This window comes from Diadema antillarum, unplaced genomic scaffold, assembly GCF_040938485.1.
Source record: "Diadema antillarum isolate AM-2024a unplaced genomic scaffold, OU_Dant_1.0 seq00002031_RagTag, whole genome shotgun sequence".
NCBI classification, from domain to species: Eukaryota; Metazoa; Echinodermata; class Echinoidea; order Diadematoida; family Diadematidae; genus Diadema; species Diadema antillarum.
The window spans coordinates 83,695-104,702 of record NW_027272684.1 but is presented as its reverse complement, the minus strand read 5'-3'; the positions used below and the strand labels follow the sequence as shown (position 1 = coordinate 104,702).

At 38.8% G+C, this 21,008-nt stretch overlaps 1 protein-coding gene across 2 annotated transcripts in view; it reads left to right on the top strand.

Moving 5' to 3' along the window:
* LOC139713680 (tyrosine-protein phosphatase non-receptor type 1-like) overlaps positions 1-21,008 on the top strand; it is a 92,017-nt gene that overhangs the window by 28,476 nt on the left and 42,533 nt on the right. For both annotated transcript variants that reach the window (XM_071625384.1, XM_071625383.1), the window contains exons 2-5: positions 2,536-2,632; positions 3,161-3,261; positions 4,688-4,786; positions 18,943-19,092. In XM_071625384.1, the coding sequence (XP_071481485.1) occupies positions 2,536-2,632; positions 3,161-3,261; positions 4,688-4,786; positions 18,943-19,092 (447 nt within the window). The remainder of the gene's footprint in view (positions 1-2,535; positions 2,633-3,160; positions 3,262-4,687; positions 4,787-18,942; positions 19,093-21,008) is intronic.

The window sequence follows — 21,008 nt, the reverse complement described above, 5'->3', positions numbered from 1 at the left end:
CAGTCGACGTGTATGTACATGTGTACATACGTAGTACTTATGCGAAACGGAGTTGTTTACAAAAGTGAGTGACAAAAGTACGCGCTTGTAATTGTTGAGTGCGCGCTGCACATGTTTGTTTATTGTGACATCAGAGCACATGCAATGGAACATTTTGGTAAAAAAAAATTGCACTGCTGAGACAGCCAGAGTGTGCAATGGAACCTTTCACTAAATGTCACGTGATGGGCAATCGACCAATCGGATACCTACATTCTAAATACAACGTAGGTGTTGTATAATATGGTTTACTTTGCTTTGCTTTTTGGCCTATGCCTCTTGATGATTGTTTTCTATAAGTTGCATTATGATGTCATCCCTACATTGCATACATAGGGTACATGCACAAACATGCATGCACAATCTGTGCTGATTTCTCTTTGATAGCCCCCCCCCCCCTTCCCTTCCATACTTGGCTAAGTTGGACATAACCTTTTGTGCTCTTGTCCATGTCCATAAGCCACAATTTCTCATTTCTTTGTCCTCTCTCATTTTCTTAACAATTTTTTTCCCAATGTCAGACTGCCACATGATAAATTTGCTAATAATGAATGCAGCTCAAGACACATTAGTCAAAGGCAGGTAAAGAAGAAGGAGGAAAAAATCCCAAACCAAAGATGCCTTGCACATTAAGTTATACCAGCAAAATTGAGTTGTAAACTTGGAATATTGAATAAGTAGTGGCAGGGTTATCATTAGTGGTAGGTAGAGATAGTCCATGGGCCAGGCCAGATATTGGTACCATCTGAGGTGGCAAAACCTTTTTGGTGTCATTTTGTTTGTCGGGCATAGATATGCTTATCAAGCTATGATAGCATTTCCAAATGAGTAGCTTAGTCATAGTAAATGAATTTTTAACCAATTTGGTCTCGTTGTTATATCCCTATACTTCTGAATCGAAACTAACCGCCATACAAAGAAGAGCACTGTCTTCTGTATGTTCCATAGAGCTGTAAAATGCAGCTCTATGGTATGTTCACAGGTGTTCTGTTGTAAACGCGGTGCGCTTAGTCTTTATTCAAGGCAGCGAAGGGAATATCCAAAGGTTATGATGTCCACAGCGCTTAGTCTTTATTCTAGACGGCGAAGGGAATATCCAAAGCGTATGATACAGTGTATATCCTTTTATCTAAAAACAACAACAACAACAAAAGCAATTCCTAGTGAATTTTACCGTATTTTTCAATCATTTATCATTTTCTGGTGAAAACGCTACGGTGAAAACGCTGATACCACGCCAATGTCGCTTTATTTCCCTCCAACAATATAAGATAATGCAAAAACAATGTAACGGCGACGATACATTATAATGAATGATATTGTAAATGAACAGAGTGATTTTTGTTTAAAACTGATGTATTTGTTGATAGGGTAGTATAAAAACAGTATGGATAATCCCTTTTATGAGGAACTTTAGATATGATAACGGTACATTGGTCTAGATAAAGAACTAAGCGCACCGCGTGACAGCTGTGGACATCATAACCCTTTGGATATTCCCTTCGCTGCCTTGAATAAAGACTAAGCACACCGCGTTTACAACAGAACACCTGTGGACATACAGAAGGCAGTGCTCTTCTTTGTATAGCGGTTTAGTTTCGATTCAGAAGTATAGGGATATAAATACGAAACCAAATTGGTTAAAAATTCATTTATTATGACTAAGCTACTCATTTGGAAATGCTATCATAGCTTGATAAGCATATCTATGCCCGACAAACAAACTGACACCAAAAAGGTTGTGCCACCTCAGATGGTACCAACAACCCACTTTTCGGGTCTTGGCCCATGGACTAAGAGGTAAGGTTATGTGACGATGAACAGATATTGCTTATTTGCACAATGCAGTGCACGGATAAGTGTTACATACATCCATAGTAAATACTAGTATTCACACTGAAGCAAATTTAAGTGGGATACAAATCTTGAGATTTGCATCGCCAAATCAATTACAAATCTCGAGATTTTTATCTGTGTGGGCATAAAGATCCCTCTACATTGTAAAGAAAGCAATCAGCATTGTGATCCAAATCCTAAGAAATCTTGCAATGATTTCAGAATTATCTTGATAATCTGAGAGAAAGTGCAGTAACTAGCACTGTGGCGAGTTCCTGAACACTGGAGCAAAATATCTTGAGATTTTTTTCCCCATCATTCAAAACACACATTATGGCTGTGCAGGAACACAAGGGCAAGGTCACCATTCCGTGTTTCATTAGCTAACAAGCATAAAAAAAAAAAAAAAAAAAAAAAGGTGATACATTGCAGTTCAGAGTTACGACTTACATGGACAAAACACAACAATTGAAACATTCACTTTTTTTTTTTTTTTGTAGTTACAGATATCACAGAGTGTAAAAATGCAAAATACATGTGGACAGTCTAACTCATTCTGGTAAAGAGACCTGATATTGTATAAATGATGCCTTCAGAACTTTTTTCTTTTATTTCGTCACTTGGAAATAAAACTGTTCTTCCTATGTGTATTCTTTTCAGGACATTCAGAAGGAGAGTAGCTGCTATGAGTTGTTAACAACAGATGCTAAGGATCCTGTAAATAAAGGCCTAAACAGATATCGTGACATCCATCCTTGTAAGTAGAAGCATCCTTTGATAATATTGACATTAGATGAGTATAGGTGTCAATGTTCAAAAAGCTTTCTTTGATTTATGTGTCTTCTGTTTGTTTGTCGTTGTGGGGTTTTGTTTGTTTGTTTGTTTGTTTGTTTGTTTGTTTAGGGGGATAATGTGTGATGAGGTTAGTGTAGATTAAAGATTGCTTGCAAAAAGGGACTTTAACTATTTAAAGCAAGAGTGATTGGCTTTGTCTTGACTTTTGTGCCATCATCATTTATTAATGTCTATCATGCATTTAATAGTGGCTGATAAAAGGCCATGGCAACTATCTGGGGATGATATGTCTATTGTAGCAGTTGCAACAGAGTAGCACTCTGAAGGTTAATACAGATAACAGTGTGTGAATACCTCTGCCAAAGTAAGATATTCTATTTTGACTATGTACTTCGTAACAGGTGAAATGAGAGTGAAGATATCCTAAAGTACAACTCTATATTACTTTTACTCTTGTCCCCCCCCCCCCCCCCCCCCCCCGCCCATACAGACAATCACACAAGAATACACCTAAAGAGAGGTGAGGTCCACTACATCAACGCCAGTCTAATCGAGGCTCCCCTCAGCAAACGCAAGTACATTCTCACTCAGGTAAAGCGCACTGCACTCTTCTGCAACATTTTATTCTTCTCTGCCTGTTTTTTCTCTGTGCTTCAACTCTACTAGCCTGTAATCTAGGCGGAGGATACAGCTATTGTATTTGCTGTTACGCTGAACGTCTGATGTGGCAAGACTATCATCTTCGCTATTAAGAGATATGTCTGATGCAGAGAGACTATGAACAGTGGAAGCATCCACTGCCTTGTTGCTATAGTCGTTGTTTTCTAATTATCTATTTTGAATTGGTGACAGTTTTCATACTAAAAACTACCACCAGTTCATAGTCAATAATAAGAAAACAACGACTTAAGCAAGACAAGTGGCTGTAGGCAGGGGATGCTTCCACTGTTCATAGTCACGCTGCATCAGACGTATCGCTTAGCAAAAACAATAATCTCACCACATCAGACGTTTAGCGCGACAGCCAATAGACAATAGCTGCATCCTCTACCTAGATTGTAGGCTACCAATCTACAGATATGCAATTATGCAAACATTTTTCATGAGAACAATTTCCAAGAATGCATCTTTGTTTAAAGTCATCACTTTTTCCCCCAGCTCACACGAATGGATTTAGAGGTGGACCGCATATTAACTGTGGCTGCCATTGACACCTATGGAATAATGCAAGTTTGCATACTGTAAAAGTGGTTTCTTTCGTGTACAGAAACTTTCGCGGTTTCCATCAGTGCTGACTTTTTCGCGTGTGTTTAAATTCGTGGTCGGTATTGATAGCGTTATACAAGCGACGAGTTCAAAATATTTTCGCGTGATGTTAAATTCGCGGTTCAACCTCAAAGCGCGAAAAGCGCGAAAATAAAACCACCGCGAAAGAAACCACTTTTACAGTATAACATTAATATCAAAGCAATCAGCAGCAATGTGTTGCTGTAAGTACCTTTTGGTATTCCTTTGCTGCACTGGCATAAACACCTTAAAATATGAATCCAAATTCAGAGGTGATGCTCCGTGAGAAGGTTTTTTGAAAGAAGTAAAGGGACCAAGGAATAAAAGTGTGATTGAATTGTGCATATGATGGAAATGGAAAAGTTGTAAAGATGGAAATCCCGTTGCATAGGCTCATGTGAACTGACTGTTGATGAATCAACTATTGGTTGTTTTTAAAGGAATCTCTTTCTTTATGATTACATTGATCTAATACAGACTCACATCCTTATCATTCAAAGTATCTCTCGATTGTTTGGATTTTTTCCCCCAAACATTGCTTATGAAGAGACTATTGTTATGATTATTATTATTATTATTATTATTTTTTTTTTGTATTGCAAGTTAGTTTTGTATGGAGTCCTACTACCTTGGCTGGAGTGACAGATATTAGGCCTTTGTATTTTACATATTGGTACATGTTGAAAGTTTTGCATCCTATATCATGATTGTAACTTGTTTTGTTGTGCAGGGACCTCTTGAAAGGACAGTGGGTCACTTTTGGCAAATGATATGGGAGCAGAAAACAAGAGCAATCATCATGCTGAACAACTTTGTGGAGAATCATCAGGTAAGAGAGTCATCGACTACTTCAGTGTGAACACACCCTGTCACATCCATGGACTTTTCAAAAAAGAATGTGTATATGTGTGTGTGTGTGTGTGTGTGTGCGCATTTTCATGGATTATTTCAGTTCAGTTCAATTTCAATTTAAAGATAATATAAAGTTTTGGTACCTCGAAAGTTTCCCTGAGTTTCCTTGTCTTAGTTTGTGTTTCAGGTTAAAGTACCTTTCATATAACTAACACTGTGAGACTTACTCGCCCCAAAGTGCTTTCATGTCTTAGTAATCATGCAATAATGGTTTCGTACCAGAGCAGAGCGGGCTCTGAAAAATTCGAACGAGCCGTTAGTTTGACTCGACGCGGTACCGCGACAATCAATATACACGTATTGTACGAAACAATTATTGCATGAGTACTAAGACATGAGAGCACTTTGGGGCGAGTAAGTCTTACAGTGTTAGTTATATGAAAGGTACTTTAACCTGAAACACAAACTAAGACAAGGAGACTCAGGGAAACTTTTGAGGTACCAAAACTTTGTATTATTTTTAAGTTCAATAACATATACCCCAGCTGCTAGTTGGTTGCCTTTCGTGGTCATGCCCTGAATTACATCAGTATTTTGTTTTGTTTTTGAAGTATACCATCTATGCTCCCGATGAACTCACACTGATTACTTGCATCATTCACTTGCTTTTCTGATTTTGATGTTCTCCTGGTGAAGAAAGGAAAAAGCATTGTATGAAGCTTTTGACAAAAGCAGGATGCCGATTTGTTATGTGGTTTGATAGGTGAATGAAAATGCCTGTTTTCCAGGAAAAAGACCGTCATTAGTTTCCTCTGGAAGTGAACAAGATGTGACTGACAATGTAAAATGAGGTCACTGAACCTGAGAAAGGAAGTTACAAAGTCAATTCATATGCATGATGTATACCTCAAGGTTTGAAAGACCTGTATTCATTAGGGGCTTTGATGTATCAGATCCCCATGGATGTAGAGCAAATCCTTGCCATTTGCCTTCTGATATATATTTCACATAACGTCCAATCTACATTTAATTGGGAACAGTGATAAGTGAAATCAGACATGAAATGACAAAGTGGCAGAATGTCTTAAGTCTAAAGCAATTCCATACAACACAGATCAAGATTTTGCAGGCAATACATCTATAATACAAACTAGGAAGTCAATGTCATTGTTTTTAGCTGACCACAAACTCAATACATTTGAGTAGAATTATGCAAGATTTGGTAAATTTTCATTTGCGATATAGAGAATTAGACATGATAGACATCCAGTTGTCATGTGTGGATAACAATTACATGTTCCAAATTAGGCATTTTCACATCAGCCCGATAAAAATCCAAGCTCGAGATATTTTTTGCGATTGCGAATTAGCGCGCTATTTCATTTCTTATTCACATCAGCCTGAGGAGAATTAGCCCCAAATTTTTTCGAGCTAATTCGACAGCTGAGCATGTGCAAACAGCATCAGTAATGTATGCACTTCCAAAAATTCCTCATGATTTGTGTGCAGTTTGCCTCGATCGATCGGGTCACACACGCTAGGCATGATGGGATGCATCACGCTAATTTCTCGAGTCGTTTTCACATTATCAAATAGCGCACTACTATCCCGCTATTTCAGAAATTTCCCAAGTTGGACTCAAGAAATTATCTTGATCAGAGCGATACAATTAGCGCGCTAATTTGTGTGCACATTATCAAATAGCGCGCTATTTCATGATTGGGTTAATTTCCCAAGTCAGAAAATAGCACGCTATTTCGAAACATCGGGCTGATGTGAAAACGCCTATTTTGATGTGATGATGATCATCAGGGACTCAGTGCTATCCATTCTGGCTGTGTGATCAATGTCAGTCTTACTTGAGTTTCTTTTTTTTCCCCATGAAAATTCCTTAGCCGTGATGTCTCTAATTTTTGTCACGTTTTCGTGAATTTACCTGTAAATCATTTGGACTGTTTTTGTAATGTTATCAGACAGAAAATGTCTTGGTCTCATTAATCTAAGGTCTTCTCTGTCTCTCATACATTCTCATTGGTAGTTTCTCTCAAAAGTTATAGAAATAGACCTGATTTTTGGTAAACATTCTGCCTTCACCCATCATTTTAGACCCTCAACCACTGTGATTTAAAGTCATGTTTTTTTAACCCTAAATGGGGGGGGGGGGGCTTTTGGGGGCCCCCCTCGACCTCTTTTACAATAGATCTATAACATAAAATTCTCGCGCCGCGATGTTTCATGACTTTCTTCTTTTAAGTCTTGCGCAACTTTTGAGACCAAATTCGCGACGCCCGGGTATGCTGTCCTGAAGTCACGCAATATTTTGTAAGTGCATGTCAGACCAAAAATTGCTCAAAAACATGATTTCATGTACAAATCCAATGCAAATTCTGTTTCTGATCAAAATTCATAAATGTATCATTTCTTTTTACTTTTACTGATTAAAATCAATTAATTTCATGTTGTTTATGATCGGAATAGTGTTGCCGATGATTTCTATGATTTTCCGAAAATAACAATCAAAAACAGAAAGTCGAAAATAATGAAATACATAAGAAATCTTAAAAACAATAAAATTCATAAGAAAAAAATTTTGATACTGCCATTTTTAGCTCACCTGAGCCAAAGGCTCAAGTGAGCTATTGCGATCGCCCTTCGTCCAGCGTCCGTCGTGCGTCGTGCGTCGTGCGGAAACTTTTCACATTTTCATCTTCTTCTTGAAAACCCCATGACCGATTTTCATCAAACTTGGCAGGTAGCATCCCTAGGGGGTTAGGAAGTCAATTTGTTAAAATGGGCACCATGCCCCACCCAGGGGGCCCCCAGGGGGGCCCAAACCCCCCAAAATTAAGGAATTTGTAAAAATCTTCTTCTCTAGAACCAGAAGTGATAGAGCTAAGTTAATACTATGAGTCAGTACATTAATGACTGTAGTTTCAAGTTTGTTCATGGCAGAATCAGGGGTGCCCCCCTTGGGACCCAGGGGAGGGGGGGGTGGGGAGGGGTTCTAATGGGGCCTAAATTGTACATTTTCATCTTCTTCTTGAGAACCCCATGACCCATTTTCACCAAACTTGGCAGGTAGCATCCCTAGGGGGTTAGGAACTAAATTTGTTAAAATGGGCACCATGCCCCACCCAGGGGGCCCCCCCAGGGGGCCCAAATGCCCCCAAATTAAGGAATCTGTGAAAATCTTCTTCTCTAGAACCAGAAGAGATAGAGCTAAGTTAATACTATGAGGTAGTACATTGATGACTGTAGTTTTAAGTTTGTTCATGGCAGAATCAGGGGTGCCCCTCTTTGGACCCAGGGGAGGGGGGTGAGGAGGCATCCTAATGGGGCCTAAATTGTACATTTTTATCTCCTTCTTGAGAACCCCATGACCCATTTTTACCAAACTTGGCAGGTAGCATCCCTAGGGGGTTAGGATCTCAATTTGTTAAAATGGGCACCATGCCCCACCCAGGGGGCCCCCAGGGGGCCCAAACCCCCAAAATGAAGGAATCTTTAAAAATCTTCTCTAAGTTATAGAGCTAAGATAATACTATGAGTGAGTACATTAATGACTGTAGTTTCAAGTTTGTTCATAGGATATCCACGGGTGCCCCTCTTGGGGATTGGGGGGGGGGGGGGGGGGGTGGTTGGGAAGGTCCAAATGGGGGCCTGAATTGTACATTTTCATCTTCTTCCTGAAAACCTCATGATGTATTTTCGTCAAACTTGGCAGGTAGCATCCCTAGGGGGTCAGGATCTCAATTTATAAAAATGGGCACCATGCCCCACCCAGAGGGCCCCAGGGGGCTTCAATCCCCCCAAATTAAGGAACTTAAAAAATTAGGGCCCTCATTATACATTTTCATCTTCTACTTGAGAATGCCTGGTCAAATTTTGGTAGAGCTGTGAATAATTTAGATTAGTGACTGCGTGAAAGGTGAACTTGCGATACTCGGGTGACGGCTAGACCCGCGGGTCTCTTGTTTTAATGTACATTCAATAATAATCCTACAAAGAGTACATAGACCGAAAATTAGAGTTTTGGACCTTTAATTACAGATTTATAGCCAATTTTTAAAATTTCATGCAGAAATTAGCATACTTAATTTATTAAAAATAATTACCCATTCAGTTTTGTAGATTACCTTGTGGGTGACCCGTGTGCCAATTGACTTTGCAATCACACGGTCAACGGCCAAGATCTGGGGGGGGGGGGGGTGCTGAATGAGCCCCCCCAGTCCTGAGAGCCTGATACCCCTTTCAGGTAATCGCGGTTCAATTATCTACATCCAAATAATGCGGATGAAGTAATCAAAATCGCGTTCATATATCCCATGAAGTGCGCACTACTTTCACGAGCGCCCGTTCATATAACCGTGCGAAAGACGGGAGCATTTGTCATGGTTACTGCGCACGCCTCTATAATAACGTAATGTTTCCGGTGATATATAGTACTCACGTGTATGCACAGCTCTCGCTCAAGCTCAGCAATCTGCAGTTGTGCGGGAAATCGAGTGACCTTTGACCGAACTGTGGAATGTTAGTGCGCATAAGTCGTGAAACGCGTTCATGTATTCTCGATCTACTCCTCATGCTGCAATAATGCGGATAATAGCAGCATCAAAATAATGCACACTTTTTTACTCCTCTCCCGTTCATGTAATCAAAATTTTACGACTTATTGCTCCTATTATCCGCATCCACGATTACCTGAAAGAGGTATGAGAGGCATCAAAATAGCCCAGTCTTTATAGGGTTAAGCCATGATCATGAAACATAAACTGAAATTCTATCTGTTTGCGTGCATTTGTTCTATAAAATAATGAGACCAATTTTATTTCTCGAATGCAGATTACGTTTGCAAAGAATGTAAATACCCCATTGAATTGCAATAATTCCCTTGTCTTGGATTAGGGCTGGGCAATCTCATAGAATTACATGTACGTGCTAGCACATACCACTAAAAATGCTTTTTTCCATCATTGTTGGCCATGGCCTATTAACACATAACATTTCCTCGATCGAAGGCTACTTAACCTAATTTCCAAGAAATCGTATTTTGCCGGATGGTTTATATGCTGCTGAAACTAAATCTCTAGTCACGCAACTACAATGCTGTTCCTTGCTTGTGTAGTAAATATTGGTCTTTGATGATCGGCTGATTGCACTGCTATCATTTGATCTTGAGAATTCAGTTTGAAGTGCATGCATTCTTGACGCTCATCCAGACTTGATGGTGCTGCTTAGCAATTTTTATGCCTCCGCCACAAAGTATCACTGGAAGCATTATGTTTTTTGGTTGTCTACAGTCCCGTCTGTTTTCAATTTTGTGGACAGCATAACTTTAATACTGTGTAAGGTAATGAAACTTGGCATATAATATGCATACATTTGTATAGAGTGGACGAAGTTGTGCCTATAAATATCAACTTTTGGGTGTACTTGCTCAAGGTCAAATTCTCAAAATTTCACTATTTCCCCCATGTCTATGCAATGCATAATGGATAAATTTAGAATCATTTCCATGAATGCATTTACTCACTAAAGACAACTGTCCCATATGTAACGTGTACTTTTGTTGATTAGATTAACACCATAAAAATATGCTTTAGTTTATTCTTTTGCAGGGAAACATTGTTGAAAGACACTTCAGTATTGTACCTTTCTTCACTGCTAAAGCAGAACTTGATCAATGATATACAAAACAATTTGTACTTTCAGAGGATTTTCAATTCAAACTTTACATTGAAAGATCTACTTTTTCTCTGGTCCTATACATAAGTTGCCATATTTTTCTTAATAAAATGTTAACCTAAGGTCAAATGACATCAAACTTAATCACAATATTCTTCTCAGGGATACCTGTCATACTGATGATAAACAGTAAAATCCAAGTGCTCTTTCATTACTTTTCAGAGGTTTGAAATCTCTGAATGTCCCATACCTAAGGTGCACAATATCTTGGACTTGCCCTTTTACTTATTAATTTTTTTACATTTTTTTTAAAACTTTATTAGCACTGGTTGTTTGTATCTCAAACTCACACATCAGAATTATTTTGAAGCACTAAAGCTGGGTTTTTTATTCATCTACAAATGGTAAATAATGCTCTTCTTTTTTTTTATACCCCCACCCACACATAGTGTGTAGGGGGGGTATATAGGAATCATCCTGAGGTCGGGGTGGCCGGCGGTCGGTCGGGTCGGTCGGTCGGTCGGCTCGGTCGGTCGGTCGGTCGGTCGGTCGGGCGGACGGGCGGTCGGTCCATTGCAAAATCTTGTGGGTCGAACTCCTCTCTCATTTTTTGAGCAATTGACCCCAAATTTGGCATGTGTGACCGCTATCAAAGGTAGATGTGCAAGACACCTTTTTCGTTAGTATCGCATAATGCGTTGCCATGGAAACGGCATATTTTCGTAAAAACTTGTGGATCGAACTACTCTCTCATTTTTTGAGCAATTATCCCCAAATTTAGCATGTGTGACTGCTATCAAAGGGAGATGTGCAAGACACCTTTTTCGTTAGTATTGCATAATGAGTTGCCATGGCAACGGCAATTTTTTTTTAAAATCTAGCAAAATGTTGTGGATCAAACTCCTCTCTCATTTTTTGAGCAATTGACCCCAAATTTGGCATGTGTGACTGCTATCAAAGGTAGATGTGCAAGACACCTTTTTCATTAGTATCGCATAATGCGTTGCCATGGCAACGGCATATTTTCATAAAAACTTGTGGATCGAACAACTTTCTCATTTTTTGAGCAATCAGCTTCAAATTTGGCATGTGTGACCGCTATCACAGGCAGATGTGCAAGAGACCTTTTTTTGTGAGTATTTCATAATGCGTTGCCATGGCAACGGAAGATTTTCATATAAATCTTACAAAATGTTGTGGATTGCTCTAATCTCTTAGTTTTGTGAGCAATTCAGTTTGAATTTGGGATATACGATCAATGTAATGTATATTTGTGCAAAACACATATGATGTGTGTGGTGATGAATCTGTTGCCATGGCAACAGAATTTTTTTTTTTACCAATCATACAAAAATGTGTGGATTAGCCTAACTCCTTCAGTTTTCAAGCATTTGGCTTAAAAATTGGCACATGTGACCACTATTGTATGTAGATGTGCATACTTACTCTTTCGTCATTCTTTATCTATGTGTTGCCATGGTAACAGCATAGTTTGAATGAAAGTCATATGAAAATATTGTGGATTCAGTTAACTCCCTCAGTCTTAGAGCATTTGACTTGAAATTTGGCACACATGACCACTGTAGTATATAGATGTGCAAACTTAATCTTTCGTCAGTGATGAACAATGCGTTGCCATGGTAACAGCTTTTTTTAAACCAAAAAACATACAAAAATATTGTGGATTCAGCTAACTTTCTTTAGTCTTTAAGCGTTTAGCTAGAATTTGGCACACATTACCACTGTGGTACGTAGATGTGCAAAGGTAATCTTTCGTCTGTGGTGATCAATGCGTTGCCATGGTAACGGCATATTTCGAATGAAAATCATACAAAAATATCGTGGATTCAGTTAAATCCCTCACTCTTTGAGCATTTGGCTTGAAATTTGGCACATGCAACCACTATAGCATATAGATGTGCAAACTTAATCTTTTGTCAGTGGTGAACAATGGGTTACCATGGTAACAGCAGCTTTTCACTAAAATGCATAGAAAAATATTGTGAATTCAGGTAACTACCTCAGTCTTTGAGCATTGGGCTTGAAATTTGGATATGTGACCACTATAGTACGTAGATGAGCATACATAGTCTTTGGTCATTGTTGATCAATATGTTGCCATGGTAACAGTATATTTTGAATGAAAATCATGCAAAAATATTTTGGATTCAGTTAACTCCCTCAGTCTTTGAGCATTTGGCTTAAAATTTGGCACAGGTGACCACTAAAACATATACATGTTCAAACTTAATCTGTCATTATTGTTGAACAATGTGTTGCCATGGTAACAACATTTTTTCACCAAAAAGCATGTGGATACCGCCAACTCCCTCAGTCTTTGAGCATTTAGCTTGAAATTTGGCACACCTGACCACTATGGTATGTAGATGTGCAAACTTAACCTTTCGTCATTGTTGATCGTTGTGTTGCCATGGTAACAGCATAGTTTGAATGAAAATCAATATAAAATATTGTGGATTCAGGTAACTCCCTCAGTCTTTTAGCATTTGGCTTGAAATTTGGCACATGCAACCATTGTAGTACCTGTAGAGAGAATATGCAAACTTTGTATTTCATCATTGTTGAACAATGTGTTGCCATGGTAACAGTGCATTTTGAATGAAAATCATACGAACATTTCGATTAGATCCTAACTCTCTATGTTTAGAGCATTTTGGCTTCATATTTGGCACATGTTACCTCTACATTACCTAGATGTGCAAAAACTCTTTTGTCAGTGTTGAAATGTGTTGCCATGGTAACAGTATATTTTGAATGAAAATGATACACTAATATTGTGAATTCAACTAAGCCCCTCATCCTGTTAGCATTTGGCTTGAAATTTGGCACATGTGATGGCTATGATATATAGTTGTGCAAAACTTCATTTTTTTCTTGATATCCAACATTGTGTTGCGCCATGGTTATACAATTTTTAATAAAAATCATAGAAATCTTCAGTTTATTTATCTTGCTCACTCAGTTTTTGAGCACTTGACTTGAGATGTGGGACATTTGACTAACAGTGAGCAATACATTTATTTACTGTTGGACAGTGCATTGCATTGGTAATTTTTTTTTCATTAAAAAGTTTTAAAAAAATCATGGTTGAGCTAATTTCCTCAGTTGTGGGTGGGGGTATATTAATCACAATGAGTGATAGTTCTAGTTTTTTTCAAATTCAGGTTTATTGTTCTATGATTTCCACACATCAATCTGTTGACTGAAATTGCAGAATTTTTTTTCGGTCACTTGGCCAAGGTATGCCACATGAGCTGCAGATGCAGTGAAAGTGAATCTGTTGGTGGTCAAGATCAAAGAGCTTAAAGGGGAAGGCTAGTAACTGATCAGTGGGAATCAGTGGAAATGCTGGGAGATGATTGTTCCAATCCTTATGGGATTCATTCAAGAGTACATTATATATCTATTGTTGTGTGAAAATTATTTGCTTCAGAATGGTCTCATATTCAAGTAATGTGCAGTTTAATGTTTCTAGGTAAGCGTCCCTGGTCAGTGACGGGGCATTAAACTGCACATTACTTGAATATGAGACCATTCTGAAGCAAATAATTTTCACACAACAATAGATATACAATGTACTCTTGAATGAATCCCATAAGGATTGCAACAATCATCTCCCAGCATTTCCACTGATTCCCACTGATCAGTTACTAGCCTTCGCCTTTAATCACAAAGGAAAGAAAGCATGCTCCTATGGCAGATATTATAATGATTGTGTGAGGAGCTGAGGCATCACAGTCAACTCTGTTCAATACTTGAATTTCTCTGGTTATATTTATGTTCAGTATTACTAATAAACAATGTAATGAAAGCCTCATGTACAAATATTTTGATAAATCCACAACCATGTCAGCCATTTATATTTTGTTTGTGAAATGAGCCATAGACTTGTCGATTTGGAATAATGTTGATTTCTGAGTAGTCTGATGTCCGGTTCTTGCTTGCTTATGTGATTCTAATGTCAGTATTTTAATTACAATTAATGATTCAGAATAAAATTTGAGAGTTTTCCTGGAAATACTTATTTCTGTCATAGGAGCTTTAATCCCATGATGCCCAGTTAACAACAAAAAATGTTAAAGGATATGTTTTTCAGGTATGATATGGAATACATTGCTTTCATTGTCTTTGAAACAATCTTTTCAAAAGCAAAACTGGTACACCAGTTGAAAAATAAATTCCATGAGCTTTCTAGGAAACGTTACTCATTAAACTAGATAACCAAGTTAATGCCCGTATCATTTTCCCTTGTTATTGTGCATATTTTTGTGCATTCCATGTCCCTAATATTTGCAACTTGTTATATGAAATGCGTAATAGGTAACTTCATGTTGATTAATGGTGCTTCTTTGTGAGGGAGGCAGTTCAGTAGTCATGGTTAGCCTGTCATAGTCATGGTTGAGTCATATTTATTTCCAAAACTTTTTTGTGATGCAGACTTTGGTGATTTGGACTGACAGGAATGATTGCCCTTGTTTTAAAATCCTAACTCTTCAAAGTGAATATTTCATTTTATATAGCATAACATTGCATCTGATGCTCACTGTCAGTTCAATCCAATCATGGGTTTCGCCACAAGAAATCAGAGTATCCCATATGCAAAAACTCAGGTGTCTTTCTTTAATGGTAGAAGAAAAGATGATTTCGGCCATCTGCCGTGCATACTATGATGTACTAGCTTTGTACACAACCACTTCATTCTATGATGAGCCCATTTTCGTCCACCACCAGAGCTCTGATTGGTAAGGTAAGGGTAATTTCTTCTAAAAGTAAACTGATCCAGGATTCAAGAGGGTGCTGGTGCATTTTAGCATCTGCCATGTCCTGAATGTCTGAATCAAACCAGTGAGTGAGTAAAAAAAAATGGTTGAAATGATGTCAATCTCAGCTTGTCTCATGATTCCTCCATTGTTCCTGGCTGGTTCCACTTACTACACGTTTGTAGAGATCCTTCAATGACTACATTTGCTTGATAGCTAGCAACAGAAGCTTAAATGTATTTATAACTACTTTGATTGGCAGTTTTAAAACTTCATATTGAAGATGGAGGTGGTCATCAGGCCATTCAACAGGGCCCTCCTGAACCCCAGGTCTGTGTACCTTTGAGATGGTCATTAGGATGAAGATCCCCCAGAGTGGCACATTTCTAAACCATCGGTTTAGATTATTTCATCCTCACACTATGACTGCACGTCAGGCAATATTATTAAAAGACTGTTTGACTTTCGTACATGTGACTAGTCACAAAGGTTGCCTTATGAAATGCTTAGCACTGTTGGCTGAGTGCTGTCATAACAACATGGTAACTACAAGGTGTGTACTTTGGCTGTTTGCACACTCCCAGAGATCAACTGGCAACATTGCCTCTGTCATCTTGTTTGTTTTGTAGTACAGTAGAGCATCAAGGTCAAGGAAATTGAGGACTATTTTGAGTTTCAATCACCAGTATTAAAGCAATAAAGAGCAAGGAAATGAAAACTTGTTTACCAACTATCAGCTGCCTGTTCAAATGCCTCTATTCTTTCTGCTTTTTATGATACATACATTGTACACACACGCACACACACACACACACACACACATATATATATATATATATTTTTTTTAAATATATATATATAGATACATAGATAGATAGATATATGCATGTATAATAGCTCTCCCAACAAAAGCTTGAGGAATGAAGTTGAAGTTATAGATCGAAATGTCTTGTTGACGTACATCTGTGTCTACTGTCTAGAGCCATACATAATGGTAGCCATTCCCTCAATCTACCATTCTACCATTTGGAATTCAGAGCATTGAAATCCACACGTAAAAATCAAATCTATTGTGCAATCAGGCAGTGGGAAAAACACTGGTCTATATATGGCATGATAAAGCAGTAGGAAATGTACTGGGGTAACAGGATGAATTCTTCATTGACCATTTCCCCTCTAAAAAAAAAGAAAAAAAATTCTCTTTCGTGTTTATGAAGGTAATGTGTGCATTTTGTGCTTTGGTTGTATGGCCGATTTGAGTGTAATGAAAAGGAAATGGCACTATTAACAGGAGAAGCAATCATCATACAGTTTAAAATGCTGATTAATCAGCAAAAGCGGATGTGCCTCCTGAGAGAAAAAAAAAATGATCTAACGCAAATACACGTACATGTGCTTAAGTTTGCCTTTCATTTCATTCTTCCTCAGATGCATCCACTCATGATATTAACTCTTTATGTGCCTCGTTGGCACGCCCAACTCAGTCGAGGGCATGCCAACTTCGCATATTCTGCTCATACGCAGAAACCCCACAAACCCGCACAAACCCGCACAAACCCATCAATAAATCGCCAAATCCAACAATACAATGAAAGCATTTCTTGCGAATCCGTTCCTCTGACATATATAGCTTGCATTTTATGTGGTGATTGACTAGCAAGCAGTGTTCCCTACTGGATTTGCATGTAAATTCTAAGTTTCTGTCACTGTTTTATGTGCGAAAGTCATACCTTTGCAGTAATGTAGCTACTGGGCATTTGCAAGAAAAGTAGTCATAGATTTGTCATACAATTTACATCAATGCAATGCTTTGCATTTTCTCTACAACTTTGCTCACTGCGTCTACTATTCAACAGAAATCTATAAAAGTTACATAGATATGAAAAATATAATATTTTTCCCGAAGCATTACTACGTTGCTGTCTCAGAATAATGTGACTCACAGGTGGTTTCCACCATGGCACATAAAGAGTTTAGATATTTTGGACATCTAACTGATCATAATCTGCTGTACCTATTTTGCAATTGGCTATAACAGCCTAGTTTGTATGCAATGTACCAATGCACTATTTTCTGTGATTTATCATAGTTTTGAATACTGTAGTTATAAACTTTGTGACAATTCTGCACAAGCCATCATTAGTAACACTTGAAAGGTGATGATATTGGCTTGCCGTCGTAGAGGAAGTGGATTGAGTGGGGTGAGTGGTTGAAGTCTGAGAGTTTGTGGTGGTTTGTCATCTGGGTGTGGCAGGTGGGGTCAAGGGACGAGCGGTCAATTTTGCACGGAGCAGGCTGTGGATGGGCAGGTCTGATGGTCATCATTTTATCTCTTTTCCCCTTTGGAGCAAATCTGAAATCAGACTTCAGGCTCATTTTGATTTTCAGACATTCTTAGCTGTGTACTTGCAAATGCGATGACCTGGAACTGCAAATTTGTCTTGTTGCAGTGGATGGGGGACTGCAAAATGAGCATGCTACACTCTCAGAGGGGATATATGGAGTAAATGCATGGGAAGTGAATCCTCTAAGATAAATTGTTGCCTATACTTAGTTGTTCAAAAACTGAAAGAAAATAGAAAGAAATAGATTAGTCTATAATAGCTAAAGGTGCACGCTCCAGAGTGTCTTACAAATTTTGACATTTGAGCAGATTCATATAACATGCAGGTGTTTCCCTGATTGCCTTTTGGCGCCTCCTTTGCTTTTGATATATTTGAATGCTTGCAGCTCTGTGCATATGTATGTATGTGTATTTATGCATGTATATATCGTTGTGTGCCTGGTAGAACGATATGCACATGATTCAAGAAAGGTATGCGCGGGAGAATGATGCGAATGCACGTGAGGCGCGTGTTATACTTGACCCATTGAGGACGAGTCCCGAGTATACTCGGGCAGGTGTCTATGGGAAATGTGTGTTGTAGCAAATTCAGTCCGTCCTCAATGGGTTAAAGGCCTTGCCAGTGTTTGTGTTGTTCTCCCAGGCACACGACAATATGCATGATGTTGAGGTTACATTTTTTTTTCCTGTCAATGTGACAGGTTTTGCAAGATGTTGTAACATGTGTAATGCTAGCATGACTCAAGAGTGGTCTTGTGAGTTAAGTTTTTGTTGGAGGTGACACGACATTCACTCTTGCGACAATAGCTCTTGTCTATTTTTTCTTCAGGGACTTAGGACGAGGGTTGCGATAGGGTTTTAGGTTTAGTTTGATGTGAGGATTGGGATAACGGTCAGGCTTATGTTTGTGGGTAGAATTCATGGTTGGCTTAGGCGTTAGTGTGCAGATATTTCATTGGAGCAATTGTCGCAGGAGCAAATGTTATGGAACCTTTGCTAAAACAAGCAGTCTTTTTTTTATTCGTGTCTATAAAATTAGGGAATATAATGTCTTATGCAAAAGTCAGGATTGCATTCATACCAAAATATAATAATGAAAATATAAAATGTCATTCTTTGTCTAATGTTTCTTGTCTTCTAATGGATTTGACAAGAGCACCTCTAAAATGTTTGTCTAAACCAAGTACTACCAAAAATTATTAACACATCTTTGCAGAGAAGAGGGTAGAATTCTAGTCATATTGATCTTAAATGTTATGTGAGGTTTCCTTGGAGAAAGAAAGACTCACATTTCTCCCTGTTTTTGTTTTGTTTTTTATTCAGCAAAAATGTGCAGACTACTTCCCACGGGGCCAAGACAACGGGAATACAGATGAGCTCATCTGTGAAGATACCCTCTTCAAAGTGACCTACCTCAGACAAGAAAGACATCACTACTACATTGTCCGGACACTACTCCTCGAAGACCTTGTGGTGAGTACATGACCATGTTTGTTAGTTTGTTTGATTTCCATTTGAGAAGATGGCTGAATACTAGTAGCCCATATTCAGCTGCGTGGCAGTAGCTGGTCTTCCATGGCGTCCAGTTGACTTCACCGGGTTAAACACCCCGCTCTTTGCAATGAATAAATTAAGCGGGATCTTTTACGTGCATGAGTTGTGACTCTCTCACACATGGGACCTCCAGTTATGTCCTATCCGAGGGACAGAGTGTTTTGCCTCTTACTAGAAGGAACGGTATGATTAGACACAACATAGCTCAGTGGGACCCGGGAATCGAACCCAGGTCCTTTGGATTGTGAGGTAGACACACTACTGACTGAGCTAACTCACTGCCCATGTGAAACATGCGAAACATTTTCACTCTTCACCCAGCCTCAGGCTTGCCCTTCAAGGACTTTTACATTTTAAAATCTGAAGGGAAGCACCTACGCCAAGGGTACAGCTGTAGGATGAACTGTAAAAGAGCTCAAGATGAAGATCCTAATGAGTTATCTAAATAACGGCCTTGAATCTTCAAAAGTTAATCCAACCATAGAACTAACTTTATCTAGCCCCTACTCTCAGTCCAAGGACAGTACCTGAACCATTGATGTGTTCACTTTCAATGAATTCACACACTGCTCCTTGTGAAGTTTAGTGGCTATTACACGACCCCTTTCTACTGTGTTAATGTAAAAGTGGGCATTTTCACATTTATGAGTAATTTTTCATGCTCTGCTGGGTAAGATAAATTTTGTGTGTTTTGAATTCGTTGGAATCGGATGTATAAAGTGATTACACTTTGTCTGCTTTTATTTTCGCACTAGTTTCATGTTACATGAAAATGTCCACTAAAGTACTCCTAAAACAAGTTTAGCCAACCAGTGCTTGCTCTGTGATACCTAATTTTTTTATGAGGGTGGGGGTGGGGGTGGGGGAATTGATCTAAGACCAGCACTATTAAAGCATCAATGTCTGGTAGCTAGTCTCAAGTCAAGGACCCCTGGCATGATTTCTAACGTCATGATTCTACAGAGACTCCAACTCTCCCGTTTTCGACAGGACATCTCCTGCCGAAAACCCATTTTTGCAAAATCTCCTGTTCTCCCGCTGGAGATTTGATTTCTCCCGCCCTGGCTCTGTGTCTCCCGGTGGAAAGGATTTCTTACTTATTGCTATCGTATGTTGAAAAAATAAGCCTTAGATAGCACCAGAGGACATCTAGAACCCTAGGAACTTCGTGCTTCGCACACATCAACTTGGAGTCTCCCGTTTGCTAGGGGTTTCGGGCGGGAGAATCTCCAGATCAGAAGGTGCTTGGGGTTGGAGTCTCTGATTCTATATTGCCTTCTTTCAGCCTAAATTAAGACAGCGAATAGTCAGTTTATGTATCTGAGACATTCATTCAATCCTGCAACAAGATAACGCTATCACTTCATGGGATAGATCAAATCAAATGTTGAAGAAAGATATGAAAGTGGTATGCCAATGCAAATATCGCTAAGCGATGCTGCAATCAAGTGGTGTGTTTTGTGCTAGGTGAGAGGTACCCAGTTCCACCAGGGAGATGAGATGTTCCTCCTTGGTTCCACAGCATTATCATGCTGCTATCATGACAACAAGGTACTGTAAACTTCTTGAACTCGAGCTTGGCAAAGATGCATATGAGTTTGTGGAATAAAAAAATTGTATTCTGAATTGCTGACCTGAATTAGGATAGGATTACATTTTTTTTTTTAGAAAAAGCTCATTAAAAAAAAATTCAAAGGTACATTAAATACTGCATGACAGGGATGAATTGGCTTTGGGATTATTGTTAGCGTTCGCTAAAATTATAGGGCTCACACGGGTAAATAATTTCCCATAGAGACGTGTGTTAAAATTCAAAATATTCGAAAAGTTCTCTA